Source organism: Ostrea edulis, chromosome 9, assembly GCF_947568905.1.
Source record: "Ostrea edulis chromosome 9, xbOstEdul1.1, whole genome shotgun sequence".
NCBI lineage: Eukaryota > Metazoa > Mollusca > Bivalvia > Ostreida > Ostreidae > Ostrea > Ostrea edulis.
Window position 1 is genome coordinate 32930213 of NC_079172.1, and position 21712 is coordinate 32951924.

At 34.3% G+C, this 21712-nt stretch overlaps 1 protein-coding gene across 3 annotated transcripts in view; it reads left to right on the forward strand.

Annotated features, from left to right (window-relative positions):
• The window catches only part of LOC125659843 (uncharacterized), a 46700-nt gene that overhangs the window by 5967 nt on the left and 19021 nt on the right, over nt 1–21712 (forward strand). For 2 of the 3 annotated variants that reach the window (XM_056150259.1, XM_056150260.1), the window contains 8 exons: nt 2009–2146; nt 4243–4367; nt 4995–5101; nt 5562–5594; nt 5804–5904; nt 15321–15388; nt 15490–15689; nt 15881–16012. In XM_056150259.1, coding sequence (XP_056006234.1) covers nt 2129–2146; nt 4243–4367; nt 4995–5101; nt 5562–5594; nt 5804–5904; nt 15321–15388; nt 15490–15689; nt 15881–16012 — 784 coding nt within the window. In that variant the 5' untranslated portion in view covers nt 2009–2128. Of the gene's footprint in view, nt 1–1979; nt 2147–4242; nt 4368–4994; nt 5102–5561; nt 5595–5803; nt 5905–15320; nt 15389–15489; nt 15690–15880; nt 16013–21712 lie in introns of those variants that run through there. The other variant, XM_056150261.1, reaches the window with a different exon arrangement.

A 21712-nucleotide genomic window follows, 5' to 3' on the forward strand; every position in this document is an offset into this window, starting at 1 on the left:
GTTTCCTGTAGTACAGCTTTTAATTAGTTAATGATATTAATGATACATGCAAGTCTTAGTGGGATGAATTTTACAGTCCAACTTAAAAAAACCTCTGCATACTGGGTATAACAGCCTTTAGCATCACTAGTGTGTATTTAATTATTCAAAACTGTGATGATATTTCCAAAACGCTCCATAGCATCATGTACATGTAGACTGTATGGTAAAGGCAAGCCTAAATGCAACATTGCTATTTCAGAAAACTCATCAGATGAGCCCATTTCAAAATTATTCTCAACTGCCTGGATTTTTTCACACATATCAAGGACGTCCATGTCAACATCCATTTTCATATCACAACAGCCAAATGGTTCTGGGTAGTTATACAGAATTAATGGTCGACCTGATGGGCAAAGTGTGTTCTGCTTTCTAATTCGATGATTATTCCATGTGTTCCTTGCCATATCCAGGTCTGCCTGTATTACAGGAATGAAGCAGAATCGCAAACACTTATTATGAATAGCATCGGAAAGAGTCAAGAACTCCACTATCTCTCATGTCTTTAAAAAGAGATAAACAGGAATTAATATACGTGTCTTTTAGATATCTCCACCATCTCTCTATTCTTTGATTATGGGGGGAGGGGGGACTTCCAGTGAAAACACAGTTCTCTGCAAATTCATCATCATGAACATCAGCCATTAAACAATTTTCTGTTCCTGCATCCACTCTCAAAATAAGTGGCACAAACCCTGTTTTTCTTATTGCCGCGGTGTAATAGCTACATACCACGCTTTCATCGTTATTTGTACGACCCACTCGCAACCAAAAAATGTTTCTTGACCATCCATCGATTGCTGCATGTATACAAATTCCAAACGGTTTCAGTTGGTCATATCCATAAAAGTGCCACATAAGATTCAGTCCTCGCACTGAGTAAACTCTTCTGGACAATCTCCCAGTCTTTCGAGACTCCAGCTCGTAAAGGTTCATAGCTTTCATAAGGTCATTGACAGTACGTCTACAAAAATTATCCAAAACACTGATTTGTTTATACTAATCAACGGAGTTGTAATTTGCTATACCCGCAATAATAACTTAATTACTACTGGAACACGCTTGTATATGTATATACAATGTATATTTAACTGATGGGGGTTAAGGAGAGATCATTCTACTACAGTTGCATCATTATCTACTTCAGAAAATGAATTTTCACCTTGTGACAGTAAGCTTGTATTTTGTTTGAAGCCTATATTGCATTAGATGTATCCCAATGGTATGTCCTGATCCAGAGGATATTTTCGCTTGATAAACATTGATTATTTCCTCTATAGGCGATTTATTTGCGCGACGCTTGAGCCTTAAGTCCAAGTCTTCTCATCACTCTTTGAAGATGTCGATAGCTATAATAAAAGCATTTATATGTGTTGAGAGAGAGAGAGAGAGAGAGAGAGAGAGAGAGAGAGAGAGAGAGAGAGAAATTACTGATTTCTTACTTTTCCGTTAGAAAACAAATACGATTATATGTACATGAATAAGGGAAAGAAAGATCACCTGATATGCAGTGAATGTTTGTCACCAAGAATTGCCGTGATTTCTAATACAGTGTAGCCTTTCTTGAAATAGTTCTCTACAAGGCCATCCATACTGACAACATGTACATAAACAGTAGCAGTTGCAAATAAGCAGTTGGCAGTTGGCTGTCGTATATGGAATGCCATAGGCGTTACAAAATGTCACTTTTTTGCGTGAGTTTCTACACACTGTTAAAAATCTTCGAGGTAACGCTTGTTACCCATATCGTATGTACATGTAAAGTAGTTCAGAAATAAAAAAAAAAAATTGTGCGTACCCTTGTATTTAATTTACAAGTTTTTGTGCACACCCAAAGAATGAATTACGATTGTACGTGTACGTAGTAACGTCTATCGAGTAGCAGTAATTAAAATATTAGTTCACACCTAAGTGATTGATATGACCGATGTAGTCAATCTTGAAATGCATCATGTTTATGTCCATACAGGTCATACCGAGAGTGCATGACTGGAAATTCGACCAAAAGTTTAAATATCCATGGGTCGTTGACTGTGTTCCACCCCGATGACTCGAGACCTACGCATTGTTACAACCAACACAGGATAATATGGATCTATACAGACAGGTATGTAAATACATATTGTATCTATAATGAGATATATAATGAGGTCTTCATGTTTAGATTGCATTTTCTGATGATAGTAACTGGTGTGATAGGGAATACACTTACATCTCTCCTGACTTCGACCATTCCTGTCACGGGGATTTAAGATCAATGCGACCACCACCACATATATTGACGTTAAACTTTCTTTTCAAATGCCTGAGTGATTTAATCATGCCTCATTTTGATAAACAAATGTTGGAATAATAGTATTTTACAAGCGTATTTCGTGACAGTTTTGATAGACTCATCTGAGACTTCAAGGGCGTTAACTTAACTGTTGCAAAAATGTTTCACTGTCTGAACTATACAAACGATGTAAAACTGAGATAACAAGCCATCAGATACACGCTGAATCTATGTCAGCAACTCTTTCAAATTTCATGGCCTAAATCTGATTCTACGTTTTATTGTGTCATCGTGAGATGGGTGTAATTGTATGATTTCCGTGCAACAATATCATATTTGGTATGTGTCTTGGGATTGTGCAATACCATAGTCGACATGGTACGTGAGTCCGACAACTGACTAACTTTGGCCCATCAATTGAATAACAACCATATACAAGATCTTGTTATAAATTACTACATTGTATGTGCATTATACACGACAGGTGTTGTCGTGAAATATAGTGATATCTAACAGTATTGTGCACAAGATTTCGGAATGCTTAAGAATCCCAATTCTAATGCTTTTCGAATAATTAAAACTAAAGTTACAGAGTACGATGTGCATTTTTGACATTTGGTTTTGATTGTCATCATTTATTTTTTGCCCTACTCTTAGTTTCGTATTCTTTGTTGTACAGTGTATTTAGGTTTGATAGGCTATTTAGAAGTACGGGCTATCATGGCGTCAAAATTTACTAACCAGCTTGAATTCTGAAGGAAAAAATGTTCATAAATATTTGCAAGATTTTGCAAAAAGGTGAAGATAACGAACAGTGATCATTCTCATAACTTCTATAAGGAATACGAAATTAAGAGTTGGGCAAAAACGGAACCCTGGACATACCAGAGGTGGGATCAGGTGTATGGACTATGCAGGAATTAAGTGTTTTGCTCTAGTTTAATTTTATTTTCATCATGATAAACCATAGAATAGATGGATAAAAACCGGAATTATGTTTCAAAAAGACCCTCTTCATGAAATTAATTTTATACGAATTTGAAAATAATACGCCCCATAACGTTTCCAACACAACTCGGTGAAAACACAAACCTGAGACGTGTATATGTACACGTGTGGGGGATGATCTTCAATATATATTGAACTATGAATTCTGAATTTGTGTAAATTGTATAATAAGAAATACATTTTACTCTACTATGCATATATAATTTATAGAACTTTTACGTATTTTCATATATTGTCTTTTAAGCGAATTTGGCCTTTATATATATATATATAATATAAAGCACAGAAATAGCAATGAACTCTTAAATGAACATAACTGCCCTAAGTGAAGAAATATTTAATATATAGCACAGAAAATTTCACTTTATTTGGATACCCACTTCCGCCCCTACCCGGGGTTGAACTCACGACCAGCGGAACCAAATCTCCTAGCAGCGTGTAACCAACGCGCTAGACCACTCGACCATCTAGCTTTTCAACCCCGGGTAGGGGCGGAAGTGGGTATCCAAATAAAGTGAAATTTTCTGTGCTTTATATATATATATATATATATATATATATATGAGATAAGTTTATTCCAATTTTGGGCCCAGTGGACATAACAGCAAGACAGCTTATAAAGAAGGAAATTTCAAAAAAGAAAGTTTACAACATCTTATCTTTATATAAAGTATTTGTATCAAAATATCATCGTTCATATTCTTTGATAAGGGTATGTTGAAGCATACCGGCGTGTTCCTGATTCAAAGTTTCATATACATATGTACAGTATTATCCTGAAGATTGTATGATATCTGGAAAATACCAAAAACAACCTAATACAAGTAAGTAATTTATCTTACACAATCTGTCAAATAAGAACTTGTAATGTAAACCACGGAGTGAAATGTTGCGATTGAAGTGATGTGTTGCTTATTCAGGAGGAAGAAAACACGTACGATTATATCGACAATGGTGCATTCAGTAACTATGCATACGAAGGACTTTCTGATGATGCATACAAAACTGAAGAGAAGTTTAATGTCAGCAGGGATACATTTAGCAAGTGAGTGTCGAACATGTACGTTTATAAGTACTAACGCCATGCTCCATAGCACTGTGTCTCTTGGTATAGAAATATTTTTACTTTCGATAGACACTGACGGTTTCAGCTCGGACATCCACTAGAGATAGAAGTATGTCTTGGTTTTTTTTATAGCACCTCACCTGACAGATCAGATATCAAACTTTAAAAATTAAATCCCATATCATTTTAATTTCCTACAAGATTATTATTTTCCTATGATTTTTGTAAACTCTTAAAAATCTGCGAGATTTGTAGAAACCCTGAAGGATTTCTGTTTGTGAAGATTTTATTTATCCTAATAAAGTTAATTTCTTGTAGGAATAAGGGATTTAATATGTCTACAGCGTTTCGAAATTCTAGTTTTCAATCAATATAAATTCCATAAAATTTGATACCCCATGGAAAGGTATAAAATTAGAAAATTCTAGGATTTGTATTTTTTTAAGTTGAATTCTTTGTTTATTGGATGAACTTTTTCTATAACAAAATCAATGCGGTTTTCTTTTGCGTCTAGGTACTTTCTGCACAGCGAAGATATGTCGACGTTGAAAATTCTATCTAGTTTTTGATATACAGAGCCCACTAAGATATTTTATATTTACGTAGATCACCTCTGCCGAAGTCTCGTCAAAAACGATGTCTGATAATGTTTATCATTGCTGCAGTCCTCCTTATAGTTATCATTGCTGTCGTCATCTGGGTTGTCGTCAGAAGTAAGTAAAAAAGAACGATGGAATTAATATTTTATTGATCCAGAGAGCGGTAGCTAAATTAATGTTGCATATCAACTGACTAGAGTTTCAATACGTAACGAAAACAAGATCATATCATTTTTGATGCATCGCTATCAAAGATGGTAAAAGAAAAATAGAACAGAACTGAATAAAATCCAAATCTAAACCAAAGACGTCCTAAAACATGCACATTTAAGGATATAGCTATATACATTTATCAGTGGTGGATTTAAAGGGGTGTTACAGAGGTTGCGACCCCCAACTCTTGGGGTTGAAAACGTTTAACAAAAGCCGAGTTGTGCCACTATAGGGTCTACAACGCCCTTTATGGGGAAAAAAGGTACCATCTTGGTTTCGAACCCCCTTTCAAAATGTTCTGGATCCGTCCATGGCTGTATTTACTTATACAAATAATGCTTTGATATATTTTGAATTTTAGAGAATGAGAAGAACACTGCCAATGCCCCAAAACGTAAGTAAAGAAGTTACATTTAAAACGTAAGTAAAGAAGTTACATTTAAAACGTAAGTAAAGAAGTTACATTTAAAACATAAGTAAAGAAGTTACATTTAAAACGTAAGTAAAGAAGTTACATTTTAATAATGATAATGTAAAAAATAATTCAATTCTCCTGTATTTTGAATCCAATGATGTGCTGTACCGAATAACATTTATTACTAGAATTCGAGGCGACCTTGACCTTGGGTATGACATGGATTCCCGTGTATTCTGACACTAACAGTATACAATATCAACAGCTGACGTCTGATCTCTTAAAACAGGTATATATATATATCTATTTACTTGGAAGATCCACCAATTACAATGTTGCATCTAAATCCCATGCCTGTAGGAACACTTGAATTCATTTTACATGGAGGAACCTTGGTGAAAATTTGATTTACTCATTGTGATACAGAACGTTGCTTGTAATATTAATTGCATGCTATACCCTGTAGGTTAACATGTATAATATCGTCTACAACATGTTTTAGATTCGTTTCTAGCCTAAAACCAAACATTATGACTAGCCCATCTTCACTACGTTTATTTTTGCAATATGAAAATAACCAAAAATATGCATAAGAAACAAGACTAAAAGAAGCAGATCCCTATCACAGTAGTGTGTGCTGGTGGTTTAAAAGAGAATCCATGGTATTACATGAGATCATAAGACCCGAGGAACTTGTCAATTACTGGAGTAAATTACTGACAAGGAAATACAACACTACAGTAACACAGACATACACAGTATTAAATACTGGAGTAAATTACTGACAAGGAATTACAACACTACAGTAACACAGACATACACAGTATTAAATACTGGGGTAAATTACTGACAAGGAATTACAACACTACAGTAACACAGACATACACAGTATTAAATACTGGAGTAAATTACTGACAAGGAAATACAACACTACAGTAACACAGACATACACAGTATTAAATACTGGGGTAAATTACTGACAAGGAATTACAACACTACAGTAACACAGACATACACAGTATTAAATACTGGAGTAAATTACTGACAAGGAAATACAACACTACAGTAACACAGACATACACAGTATTAAATACTGGAGTAAATTACTGACAAGGAATTACAACACTACAGTAACAGACATACACAGTATTAAATACTGGAGTAAATTACTGACAAGGAAATACAACACTACAGTAACACAGACATACACAGTATTAAATACTGGAGTAAATTACTGACAAGGAATTACAACACTACAGTAACACAGACATACACAGTATTAAATACTGGAGTAAATTACTGACAAGGAATTACAACACTACAGTAACACAGACTTACACAGTATTAAATACTGGAGTAAATTACTGACAAGGAATTACAACACTACAGTAACAGACATACACAGTATTAAATACTGGAGTAAATTACTGACAAGGAATTACAACACTACAGTAACACAGACATACACAGTATTAAATACTGGAGTAAATTACTGACAAGGAAATACAACACTACAGTAACACAGACATACACAGTATTAAATACTGGGGTAAATTACTGACAAGGAAATACAACACTACAGTAACACAGACATACACAGTATTAAATACTGGAGTAAATTACTGACAAGGAATTACAACACTACAGTAACAGACATACACAGTATTAAATACTGGAGTAAATTACTGACAAGGAATTACAACACTACAGTAACAGACATACACAGTATTAAATACTGGAGTAAATTACTGACAAGGAATTACAACACTACAGTAACACAGACATACACAGTAATAATTACTGGGGTAAATTACTGACAAGGAAATACAACACTACAGTAACACAGACATACACAGTATTAAATACTGGGTTAAATTACTGACAAGGAATTACAACACTACAGTAACAGACTTACACAGTATTAAATACTGGAGTAAATTACTGACAAGGGAATACAACACTACAGTAACACAGACATACACAGTATTAAATACTGGGGTAAATTACTGACAAGGAAATACAACACTACAGTAACACAGACATACACAGTATTAAATACTGGGGTAAATTACTGACAAGGAATTACAACACTACAGTAACACAGACATACACAGTATTAAATACTGGGGTAAATTACTGACAAGGAATTACAACACTACAGTAACAGACATACACATTATTAAATACTGGAGTAAATTACTGACAAGGAAATACAACACTACAGTAACACAGACATACACAGTATTAAATACTGGAGTAAATTACTGACAAGGAAATACAACACTACAGTAACAGACATACACAGTATTAAATCCTGGGGTAAATTACTGACAAGGAAATACAACACTACAGTAACACAGACATACACAGTATTAAATACTGGGTTAAATTACTGACAAGGAATTACAACACTACAGTAACAGACTTACACAGTATTAAATACTGGAGTAAATTACTGACAAGGGAATACAACACTACAGTAACACAGACATACACAGTATTAAATACTGGGGTAAATTACTGACAAGGAAATACAACACTACAGTAAGACAGACATACACAGTATTAAATACTGGGGTAAATTACTGACAAGGAATTACAACACTACAGTAACACAGACATACACAGTATTAAATACTGGGGTAAATTACTGACAAGGAAATACAACACTACAGTAACACAGACATACACAGTATTAAATACTGGGGTAAATTACTGACAAGGAATTACAACACTACAGTAACACAGACATACACAGTATTAAATACTGGGTTAAATTACTGACAAGGGAATACAACACTACAGTAACACAGACATACACAGTATTAAATACTGGAGTAAATTACTGACAAGGAATTACAACACTACAGTAACAGACATACACAGTATTAAATACTGGAGTAAATTACTGACAAGGAATTACAACACTACAGTAACACAGACATACACAGTATTAAATACTGGAGTAAATTACTGACAAGGAAATACAACACTACAGTAACACAGACATAAACAGTATTAAATACTGGAGTAAATTACTGACAAGGAAATACAACACTACAGTAACAGACATACACAGTATTAAATACTGGAGTAAATTACTGACAAGGAATTACAACACTACAGTAACAGACATACACAGTATTAAATACTGGAGTAAATTACTGACAAGGAATTACAACACTACAGTAACAGACTTACACAGTATTAAATACTGGAGTAAATTACTGACAAGGAAATACAACACTGAAGTAACACAGACATACACAGTATTAAATATTGGAGTAAATTACTGACAAGGAAATAGAACACTACAGTAACAGACATACACAGTATTAAATACTGGAGTAAATTACTGACAATGAATTACAACACTACAGTAACACAGACATACACAGTATTAAATACTGGAGTAAATTACTGACAAGGAAATACAACACTACAGTAACAGACATACACAGTATTAAATACTGGAGTAAATTACTGACAAGGAATTACAACACTACAGTAACACAGACATACACAGTATTAAATACTGGAGTAAATTACTGACAAGGAATTACAACACTACAGTAACAGACTTACACAGTATTAAATACTGGAGTAAATTACTGACAAGGAAATACAACACTGAAGTAACACAGACATACACAGTATTAAATACTGGAGTAAATTACTGACAAGGAAATACAACACTGAAGTAACACAGACATACACAGTATTAAATACTGGAGTAAATTACTGACAAGGAAATACAACACTACAGTAACAGACATACACAGTATTAAATACTGGAGTAAATTACTGACAAGGAATTACAACACTACAGTAACAGACATACACAGTATTAAATACTGGAGTAAATTACTGACAAGGAAATACAACACTACAGTAACACAGACATACACAGTATTAAATACTGGGGTATATTACTGACAAGGAATTACAACACTACAGTAACACAGACATACACAGTATTAAATACTGGAGTAAATTACTGACAAGGAATTACAACACTACAGTAACACAGACATACACAGTATTAAATACTGGAGTAAATTACTGACAAGGAAATACAACACTGAAGTAACACAGACATACACAGTATTAAATACTGGAGTAAATTACTGACAAGGAATTACAACACTACAGTAACAGACTTACACAGTATTAAATACTGGAGTAAATTACTGACAAGGAAATACAACACTACAGTAACACAGACATACACAGTATTAAATACTGGAGTAAATTACTGACAAGGAAATAGAACACTACAGTAACACAGACATACACAGTATTAAATACTGGAGTAAATTACTGACAAGGAATTACAACACTACAGTAACAGACATACACAGTATTAAATACTGGAGTAAATTACTGACAAGGAATTACAACACTACAGTAACAGACTTACACAGTATTAAATACTGGAGTAAATTACTGACAAGGAATTACAACACTACAGTAACAGACTTACACAGTATTAAATACTGGAGTAAATTACTGACAAGGAATTACAACACTACAGTAACAGACATACACAGTATTAAATACTGGAGTAAATTACTGACAAGGAATTACAACACTACAGTAACAGACTTACACAGTATTAAATACTGGAGTAAATTACTGACAAGGAATTACAACACTACTGTAACACAGACATACACAGTATTAAATACTGGAGTAAATTACTGACAAGGAAATACAACACTACAGTAACAGACATACACAGTATTAAATACTGGGGTAAATTACTGACAAGGAATTACAACACTACAGTAACACAGACATACACAGTATTAAATACTGGAGTAAATTACTGACAAGGAATTACAACACTGAAGTAACACAGACTTACACAGTATTAAATACTGGAGTAAATTACTGACAAGGAAATACAACACTACAGTAACAGACATACACAGTATTAAATACTGGAGTAAATTACTGACAAGGAATTACAACACTACAGTAACACAGACTTACACAGTATTAAATACTGGAGTAAATTACTGACAAGGAATTACAACACTACAGTAACACAGACTTACACAGTATTAAATACTGGAGTAAATTACTGACAAGGAAATACAACAGTACAGTAACAGACATACACAGTATTAAATACTGGGGTAAATTACTGACAAGGAATTACAACACTACAGTAACACAGACATACACAGTATTAAATACTGGAGTAAATTACTGACAAGGAATTACAACACTACAGTAACACAGACATACACAGTATTAAATACTGGAGTAAATTACTGACAAGGAAATACAACACTGAAGTAACACAGACATACACAGTATTAAATACTGGAGTAAATTACTGACAAGGAATTACAACACTACAGTAACAGACTTACACAGTATTAAATACTGGAGTAAATTACTGACAAGGAAATACAACACTACAGTAACACAGACATACACAGTATTAAATACTGGAGTAAATTACTGACAAGGAAATAGAACACTACAGTAACACAGACATACACAGTATTAAATACTGGAGTAAATTACTGACAAGGAATTACAACACTACAGTAACAGACATACACAGTATTAAATACTGGAGTAAATTACTGACAAGGAATTACAACACTACAGTAACAGACTTACACAGTATTAAATACTGGAGTAAATTACTGACAAGGAATTACAACACTACAGTAACAGACTTACACAGTATTAAATACTGGAGTAAATTACTGACAAGGAATTACAACACTACAGTAACAGACATACACAGTATTAAATACTGGAGTAAATTACTGACAAGGAATTACAACACTACAGTAACAGACTTACACAGTATTAAATACTGGAGTAAATTACTGACAAGGAATTACAACACTACAGTAACACAGACATACACAGTATTAAATACTGGAGTAAATTACTGACAAGGAAATACAACACTACAGTAACAGACATACACAGTATTAAATACTGGGGTAAATTACTGACAAGGAATTACAACACTACAGTAACACAGACATACACAGTATTAAATACTGGAGTAAATTACTGACAAGGAATTACAACACTGAAGTAACACAGACTTACACAGTATTAAATACTGGAGTAAATTACTGACAAGGAAATACAACACTACAGTAACAGACATACACAGTATTAAATACTGGAGTAAATTACTGACAAGGAATTACAACACTACAGTAACACAGACTTACACAGTATTAAATACTGGAGTAAATTACTGACAAGGAATTACAACACTACAGTAACACAGACTTACACAGTATTAAATACTGGAGTAAATTACTGACAAGGAAATACAACAGTACAGTAACAGACATACACAGTATTAAATACTGGGGTAAATTACTGACAAGGAATTACAACACTACAGTAACACAGACATACACAGTATTAAATACTGGAGTAAATTACTGACAAGGAAATACAACACTACAGTAACACAGACATACACAGTATTAAATACTGGAGTAAATTACTGACAAGGAATTACAACACTACAGTAACACAGACTTACACAGTATTAAATACTGGAGTAAATTACTGACAAGGAATTACAACACTACAGTAACACAGACATACACAGTATTAAATACTGGAGTAAATTACTGACAAGGAATTACAACACTACAGTAACACAGACATACACAGTATTAAATACTGGAGTAAATTACTGACAAGGAATTACAACACTACAGTAACAGACATACACAGTATTAAATACTGGAGTAAATTACTGACAATGAAATACAACACTACAGTAACAGACATACACAGTATTAAATACTGGAGTAAATTACTGACAAGGAATTATAACACTACAGTAACACAGACATACACAGTATTAAATACTGGAGTAAATTACTGACAAGGAATTACAACACTACAGTAACAGACATACACAGTATTAAATACTGGAGTAAATTACTGACAAGGAATTACAACACTACAGTAACACAGACATACACAGTATTAAATACTGGAATAAATTACTGACAAGGAATTACAACACTACAGTAACACAGACATACACAGTATTAAATACTGGGGTAAATTACTGACAAGGAATTACAACACTACAGTAACAGACTTACACAGTATTAAATACTGGAGTAAATTACTGACAAGGAAATACAACACTGAAGTAACACAGACATACACAGTATTAAATACTGGAGTAAATTACTGACAAGGAATTACAACACTACAGTAACACAGACATACACAGTATTAAATACTGGAGTAAATTACTGACAAGGAATTACAACACTACAGTAACAGACATACACAGTATTAAATACTGGAGTAAATTACTGACAAGGAATTACAACACTACAGTAACACAGACATACAGAGTATTAAATACTGGAGTAAATTACTGACAAGGAATTACAACACTACAGTAACACAGACATACACAGTATTAAATACTGGAGTAAATTACTGACAAGGAATTACAACACTACAGTAACACAGACATACACAGTATTAAATACTGGAGTAAATTACTGACAATGAAATACAACACTACAGTAACACAGACATACACAGTATTAAATACTGGAGTAAATTACTGACAAGGAATTACAACACTACAGTAACACAGACATACACAGTATTAAATACTGGAGTAAATTACTGACAAGGAATTACAACACTACAGTAACACAAACATACACAGTATTAAATACTGGAGTAAATTACTGACAAGGAATTACAACACTACAGTAACACAGACATACACAGTATTAAATACTGGAGTAAATTACTGACAAGGGAATACAACACTACAGTAACACAGACATACACAGTATTAAATACTGGAGTAAATTACTGACAAGGAATTACAACACTACAGTAACAGACTTACACAGTATTAAATACTGGAGTAAATTACTGACAAGGAAATACAACACTGAAGTAACACAGACATACACAGTATTAAATACTGGAGTAAATTACTGACAAGGAAATACAACACTGAAGTAACACAGACATACACAGTATTAAATACTGGGGTAAATTACTGACAAGGAAATACAACGCTAAAGTAACACAGACATACACAGTATTAAATACTGGGGTAAATTACTGACAAGGAAATACAACGCTAAAGTAACAGATATACACAGTATTAAATACTGGAGTAAATTACTGACAAGGAATTACAACACTGAAGTAACACAGACATACACAGTATTAAATACTGGAGTAAATTACTGACAAGGAATTACAACACTACAGTAACACAGACATACACAGTATTAAATACTGGAGTAAATTACTGACAAGGAATTACAACACTACAGTAACACAGACATACACAGTATTAAATACTGGAGTAAATTACTGACAAGGAAATACAACGCTAAAGTAACACAGACATACACAGTAACTTCTGAGTTTCATTCTGTAACAAACAAGGTTAGAAAATTTACTAATTTAACTAATCCAACACGTGTTCAGGGAATGTGTTACAAACATTGCGATTGTGATAAAAGACAACATTTTCTTGCATGCATGTAACAAATGAATGATAATTGCTAAAACTATATATGTATCTCCAAATTCTTCCACTATCTATACCATATGATATTCATCATATTTGTAACCAGATTATGACTATATCCGCTCACGTTGATCGCTACACAAGGCTATGAAGAGACCCCACGAAGGGCCATCTCCTGGTTAGATTTGTCATGTGATTAAATCAGCCAATCTCAATGGAACTTGCACTTGAAATTTGACGGAGACGTTTGGGTATTTTTGATGCTTAATTTCGTGATAAGCACCTAGTTGGCGCATAATAACATGGCGGTGACTATGTCGAACGTTGGTACATTTTTAATCTGGATTAATGCAACAAGCAGACAAAATGTGATAAATTTCTTTCCTACATCCCCACGCTGTAAAATTCTTTTCACAAAAATTAGATTTGGTTAAGATAACGGCATTTAATAGCCCGTTGGAAGTACTGTTACACTTTTTCAGATATCTGTATTTGCTCTGTTTTTAACTCTTTGATTTCAAAGAGCGACAGCATCTTATCAACAGCCAATTTGACTTCAACGTCCATCTTCCCCAAGTGGCCAAAAAGTATAAGCCATCTGATAGGTAAACATTTCATGAATATTGAAAACAGAAAAACTCTCCATGGGTTTCGTCAAAGGATCTGATCTTAATCAGTCACTAATGCTTACTCTTCCTGGGCGCCTGGTCCCACCTCTGGTGTGTCCAGGGGTCCGTGTTTGCCCAACGTTTAATTTTGTATTCCTTGTAGGAGTTGTGGGATTGTTCATTATTCGTGGTCACCTTTTCATTGCTTCCAAACCAAGTTTCACGGAATTTGAGTTACTGCTTTTAAAAGACCACTATATGGATTTTTAACAAAGATTGGTGGAAAATGAATAACTGCAGCATAAAAAAGAAATACACTCCGTTTGAATTCTGCATAGATGTAAAAATGTTCAGGAAATCATATGGTTGATATTAGATTTCTAAGCAAATCAACCAAAATGTGACAACCCTGGATTAATGGGACAGAGAAAATGTATGAAAATATTGACATAAATCAACACATAAAGCCCTCCAAATTCTGTATGATTATATTTATATATAATATAAGGACAACATCACATCATATCCTGGATAGAAAACCCCGAATTAAGACTGCTTGTTATTTGTTAGACAGAGGACGCATTAAAACGGAGCGACATCGGCAAGGATTTGGATCATATCACTATATCAACACTGAGGTGAATCATCTTAATTACTTTAGTTCTTAGCTAACTTACATGAGCTATTGATCATTATATTGTTGTTTTCATGGTGTGTAGTTTGTTTTATAACAACTCAGACCCGGAAGTGTGATTTGCGACATCAATATCTTCATGGAAACAGCGAAATATTCAGTAAATGGCGCATCACGTGACATCACCACTGTTGTGATTCAGGAGAGACTTACGGATATTGTAGAGACGGCCAAAATAAACCACCCAGCTTCAATTTTAGCGAAAGTGGACACATCAAAAATAGCAGTCAGAAAACCAGTGTCAGGTACAAAGTCTATCACAATCACTTAAAATGCCTTGAATGTATCCCAGTACGATTTTTGTCATTAGTGCTGAAATGTTATTTTTGTACATGGTATCTATATTATATTGTTACATCAAACAACATATTGCCAAATAATGGTGTAATATTAAAGATTTAGCTTACACTGACAGTAACTAACGTTTCCATCACAGAAACACAATCGGGCTCGGAATTAACAACCCTTTCTCCATATACTACGTCACCTCCACGTCAGACCCAATCACCAGCCACAACATCCACTGCCAGACTGTATTCAACAACTTCAGCCATAGTCACCGGAGGAAGTGAGTTTATCACACAAACTTTGCCTCCTGAAAACCTATGAAACAATCAGATACAATGACATTCAACATGTAAATGTTCGAAAACTTTTCTCGAGTACCAAGAGATTTGGTGCCGAGCTAATCGAGGGATCAAATTGAGTGGCGAGAGAAAAGTTCAACAACATACTTAGTACATTTTTCACACGAGTAATTAAACTCTTTGTGGTTTTTGTTTAACTTATGTCCCTTCTGTATCTTTAATCAAAATAATCAGAATTTATATTATGTATGTGATTTCGTACTGTCTGGTTTTGATCATAAGTACCCCAAGTAGTTTTCAAGCATAATTTTGTTTTTTTCTACACATTCCAAATATCTTCATTCATGTTTCCAGACCACGTGACATGTCTGGATTTAAGTCCAAACCTTCTAATAGTAACATTTTGAACATTAGTGAAGATTTGTTTTTGAGCATGATAGATAAGGCGTGCTTTTTCTAGATATCATTTCTAATATGATTTGTTTGAGGGACCTGAGCGACCAACAGAAACATACTGATAGACAATATTAAAGAGTAATGTAAAACTACCATCCTGCTTCTTATCAATTCATTTCAAATGACGAGTTAGGTTTCTAGGTTTATCGCTTTGTGAAAAACACAAGATGGTGAGTACTCATTTTATGCTGTTTTGATGAAGTGTTAGTGATGGGGTATAAGGAAGACTTAAAAATGAGAGAGAGAGAGAGAGAGAGAGAGAGAGAGAGAGAGAGAGAGAGATCCTAACTGGAGTACGGATTTATATAAATTATCTGATCCCCTGTTTCTGTTAGTTTCCCAGGCCACCCAAACGTGTGTGGGGTTTATATATACACTGTTTACTGAATGAATACAAATACCGTGTTCAGAGGGCATGTCACCCTGTTCTTGATTACTAAGAATCATCAGTATATGTTTCACACTTCGAAGAAAAGATTTTAGCTGTGCCAAATAACTTGGTACAACCCAAGTCCAAGCTTCATGGTTGGGTAACCGTGCCATTGTATTTCTAATTATTAAACCAATAATTACCCATGATTGGTAACAATCAAGGAAGGGCTTCGCGCTTTCTGAATACCGTGTGTCAGTTACCAGACTTGATATGGAGCATTGAATGTTAAAACAAAAACTTGGACGACCAACAGAAACAAGAGAACAGACATGTTGATAGAGCGATATAAATCTATTTAAGATGAATATTACGAACACTGACCAATCTCATAAATCCCATAAGCAATACAAAATAGATAGTTGGACAAATACGGACCCTGGACACACCAGAGGTGGTATCAGGTGATTAGGAGGAGTAAGCATCCCTTGTCCCTGTCGACTGGTCACACCTGTTGTGAGCTCTCTCTCTCTCTCTCTCTCTCTCTCTCTCTCTCTCTCTCTCTCTGTGTGTGTGAGGTATCTGTTATGCCCCATCACTAACACTTTATGAAAATAGTATAAGATGTGTACTGACCATCTTGTGTTCGGGCTTCGGTCACAAAACGATACATCCAGCAATCTATCATTTGAAGCAAAGAGCAAGGTACATTAAGCCCCAAATTTCGCCACAAAATTAGGATAAATTTAATATGTGGTTTCACTTGGTTTAATCATTATGATTATGCACTAGGGCATTGGCCCTGATGATACATGTGGAAATTAGTGACGTAATATGTTCTGTGACGTCATTTTCCTTATCTCCGATTGACATGATTTACTGAAATCGCCGACATTAGCCGTTTTTTTTATGCCTTTGAAACCATTTTTAAGATAGAGCACATGCAACAACCACAAAGATATTTTGTGTACAAATTAATCATGTTGAAAGTCAGTAATGAGCAAAATTTCGACTTGGTTGGTAAATGAGCAGACTATTAAATTTAACGTTTAACCATTTCCCGTGTTCATCTGTAATACAAATTTCAACATTGGTGGTGTTCATATATACAAGTTTAATGAATAAATAATATGCATATATACAGCATATTAAATTTTATAAGACTCTACGTAGTTTGCATTGAAAAAGATAGTGTGTAATCAGAGAATTGGAATCTTCGACACAGATATTTCCGATTCCAATTTTACTCGTTTTATATTTGATATAGATACGCAATGATACCAACGCAATTAATGTAACACATGGCAAAGTTCAATCACATATTCTTTTTTATCATAGATGGTTTATGATATGAATTATCCCTCTTAATTGGTGTGCATATACTGTGGTGGCTACAATGCGTATCTAAATTCATGTCTAAATATGCCTTGTCAGTCATAATATTCTAACGTACATGTAGGCTAATTATAACTTACTGGGTGTGTTGCATGTGTAATTTCAAATGCTACTCTAATATTGTATTAAGCATTATGTCAGACACATCTAATGATTGTCCATCTGAATTAAAAACCCACTCATGATACATAATACGTATGTTATTAAGTAAGAATTTTATTATGGCTTTGGCCTGGGTTTTTTAGAAGAAAAAAATGCACGTCTGCAACGGAATGCAATCTTTGTTTATAAAATAAAAAGTTTAATAATATCGAAAATGAAAGCGCGATAGCTTAATCGGTACCTTTATACCAGAGTATAATAGTGCGATAGTTCGAATGCAAAATTCGGTTATATTTTCCCCGTAAAAATTGAATTAGTAGCATTCAAACATACAGAATTTAGAATTTTATATTTCGCATTGAAAAAAAAACAAAACACGTTTTAGCGACACTTTCGTGATTTAAAAAAATTGCCGCCGCCGACAGCTTATATTGCTTTAAATATATACATTTGAAAATCAATTCATTACAATATATTGTTCATTATTTACATGCTGCAATACCTGTAGTTTTATGACATGCATTTTTCCTATCAAAACGATTCCAACTTTATCGATCTGTCTTTTATATTACAAAGTTGTAAAACTCATTTAGGAGAGGTTACTCCATAATATATATGGTAATGGAATATTCACATCTACTCTGCTATAAGAGTGAATGTTGGTAGTGATAGATGAACGATGTAGTATTTAGATATTTAAATCATTACTCATTTGTAAGCTAAAAGAGAAAGTATACGCTTGTATTGTGTGTTCAAAGAGGACAAAACCCGGTGAACCCCGATCATTACATGTAAAAAAAAAAAATAAAAAAAAAAAAAAAAAATAGATGAAAAACATTTCTTAAGAAACATTTTTAGTAGAAATGAACGACTCTGGCTGCATTTGCAATCAATGTCAACAGATCTACAACTCTAATCGTTTCATGCTTAAATTTTCGCAAGCATTCAGTACTACCATAAGGGGAGATAAATCAAAATTCGCATGTAAAATTTATGGAAAAACTGCATTTTCAAAACAAAAGAATGTGTGGGCCAAACTCCCCTGTTGCTACTTCGCTGTAATAATTATTTGTTTATAAAATCGCCTTACATTTGTCGATAACTGACGCACGTGATCTGTGATATAGTCTTATTTAAAAATACATTATAGCTAGTCATTGGTTACTATTTTCATCATTAAATCGTGGAACTGGTGTTGAAGTATTAGAACGCGATTTTCACACACAAGGAGAACTTTCTTTTCCTGCATTTACACTCTAATCATCCCACTCACCGTCGGTCACTTAGCATTTAGTGGCATGTGCACAAAACACCGCTTAATGACTATATCCGAATCATGCGCGGATCTAGAGTGGAGGTGCGGACACCCCCTCCCCTCTGGAATTAAAGTTGCATGTAATTTGTGCGCAGAGTAACGAGGACTAAACCAGAGCACAATATTTATCATTTGTATAAAACTGGAACGATTGTTTGATATCCTTTTCCCAATCTACATAATTACCGGTGATTAATGTAAACATTCTAACCAAGCAGTATTCTTGGCTTTTTTCAATTTCAATTTCACTAGAAATCTTTGTGGAAATAATGTAAGTTCTCAACAAAGCACAGGAATTTGAATACAGCGCGGTAATACTATACATGTATTAATTTTAGCAAAGCATGATATTTTGTAGCATTAAAGTATGAACACTCGATATTTTCTTTGTTTAAACTTTAAATAATTCAAATAGCCGACGTTATATAGAAATAAAGTAAAAGTATTGAACAATTGTTCAATGTGTTGTAATCGTACACTACCATTATATGGAGACGGTAGTGAAATGTAAGAATTCAAACATAACTCTCTGAAATTTCGCTGCATTTAGATAGATGAAGTACGTCAGTCCCGTGTCATTTACTACAAAAGAAAATCACATATTCCCAGATCCATGGAAATCGTGTGCAGCATGCAGAAAGTACCCTGAATATGTGTCTGACAAAATCAAGTGACGAAGTCCTTGCACACAACGATGGCTTCGAAAAACATGTGCCAGTCATGGTCACGGTCTGATGATATCGTGGCACTTTTGCACAATGATGAATATCTAATATGAATGTAAGATCGAATGAAACTTAATTGGCTGTTTTATAATAATTTAATTATTTACATATTGTTAAGTATAACATTTTCTACAATTTTACGTTCTGTAGTAATTTTCTTGAGATCGATTAGGTGAACAGTGTGAACAAGCATATGGTATGTCTCCGAGTAAAACATTACTTAACCGCCGAGTTTCGGTTCAAGCCCAGTATTCCGACGGTCCGATAGTCCGACGGGCCGGTAGTCCGACGGTCCGATAGTCCGACGAGCCGGTAGTCCGACGGTCCGATAGTCCGACGGTTCAATATTCCGACGGTCCGATAGTCCGACATGTTGACCATCACCAAAAATGTTAATTAATAGAGTTAAAATGTTTTCATGTCAGGCATTATTTTAAGGAAATTACCAGAAACCGCCAAAATCGACACGGCCTGATTATAAATCAGACAATCAATTTCTGACCAAAATCATTCAAGTGTGAACTTACGGCGACGTAGAAAGGCCATATATAAATATATTATTCGTTCGGACGAATGACAAATTAGCTAGTATTTGATCGGACATATCAGTAATTCGTTCGGACAAATTAGTAATTCGTTCGGACGTATTATGGATTTGTTCGGACGAAATAGACATTCGTTCGGACAAATTAGCCATTTGTTCGGACGAATTAGCTATTTGTTCGGACAAATTAGTAATTCGTTCGGACGAATTAGCTATTTGTTCGGACGAATTAGCAATTTGTTCGGACGAATTTGTTATTAGCTATAAGGCAACGCCAATGCCGTAGTCAAATACCGTAAAGTGTTGGTAGGAGAGCACAACACTTAGATTGGGACACATGCTAAAATGGGATTCAATTCCAAAAATTTCCACATAAACGTCATGAAGATGGCGAAGGTAACCTACATAATCACCCCCAACCCCTGAAATAACAAACCAAAAATGGTAGGAATCCCTACACCCTGCTCAGTCTTAAAAGTTTGAAGTAGGCCTCAAGTCCCCCCCCCCCCCCCCCCCCCCCCCACGGGCAAAAGTTTATTAAATGAAAATTTTCTGTATAACGGGGCATAACACAATCAATAAGGAAATCAATTTTTGTATGGAACGACAATAATGCAATTATGCGCCAATCAGAGCCTATCTAAGTTTTTCAACGGAAATCTGTATATCCGAATTTTATACCAATTTTATGGTATACCTTTCTTTATAGCAAATAACAATTTTTGAACAGAAATTTCTTGCACTAGAATTAAGGGGAGGATGTTATCAAACAAC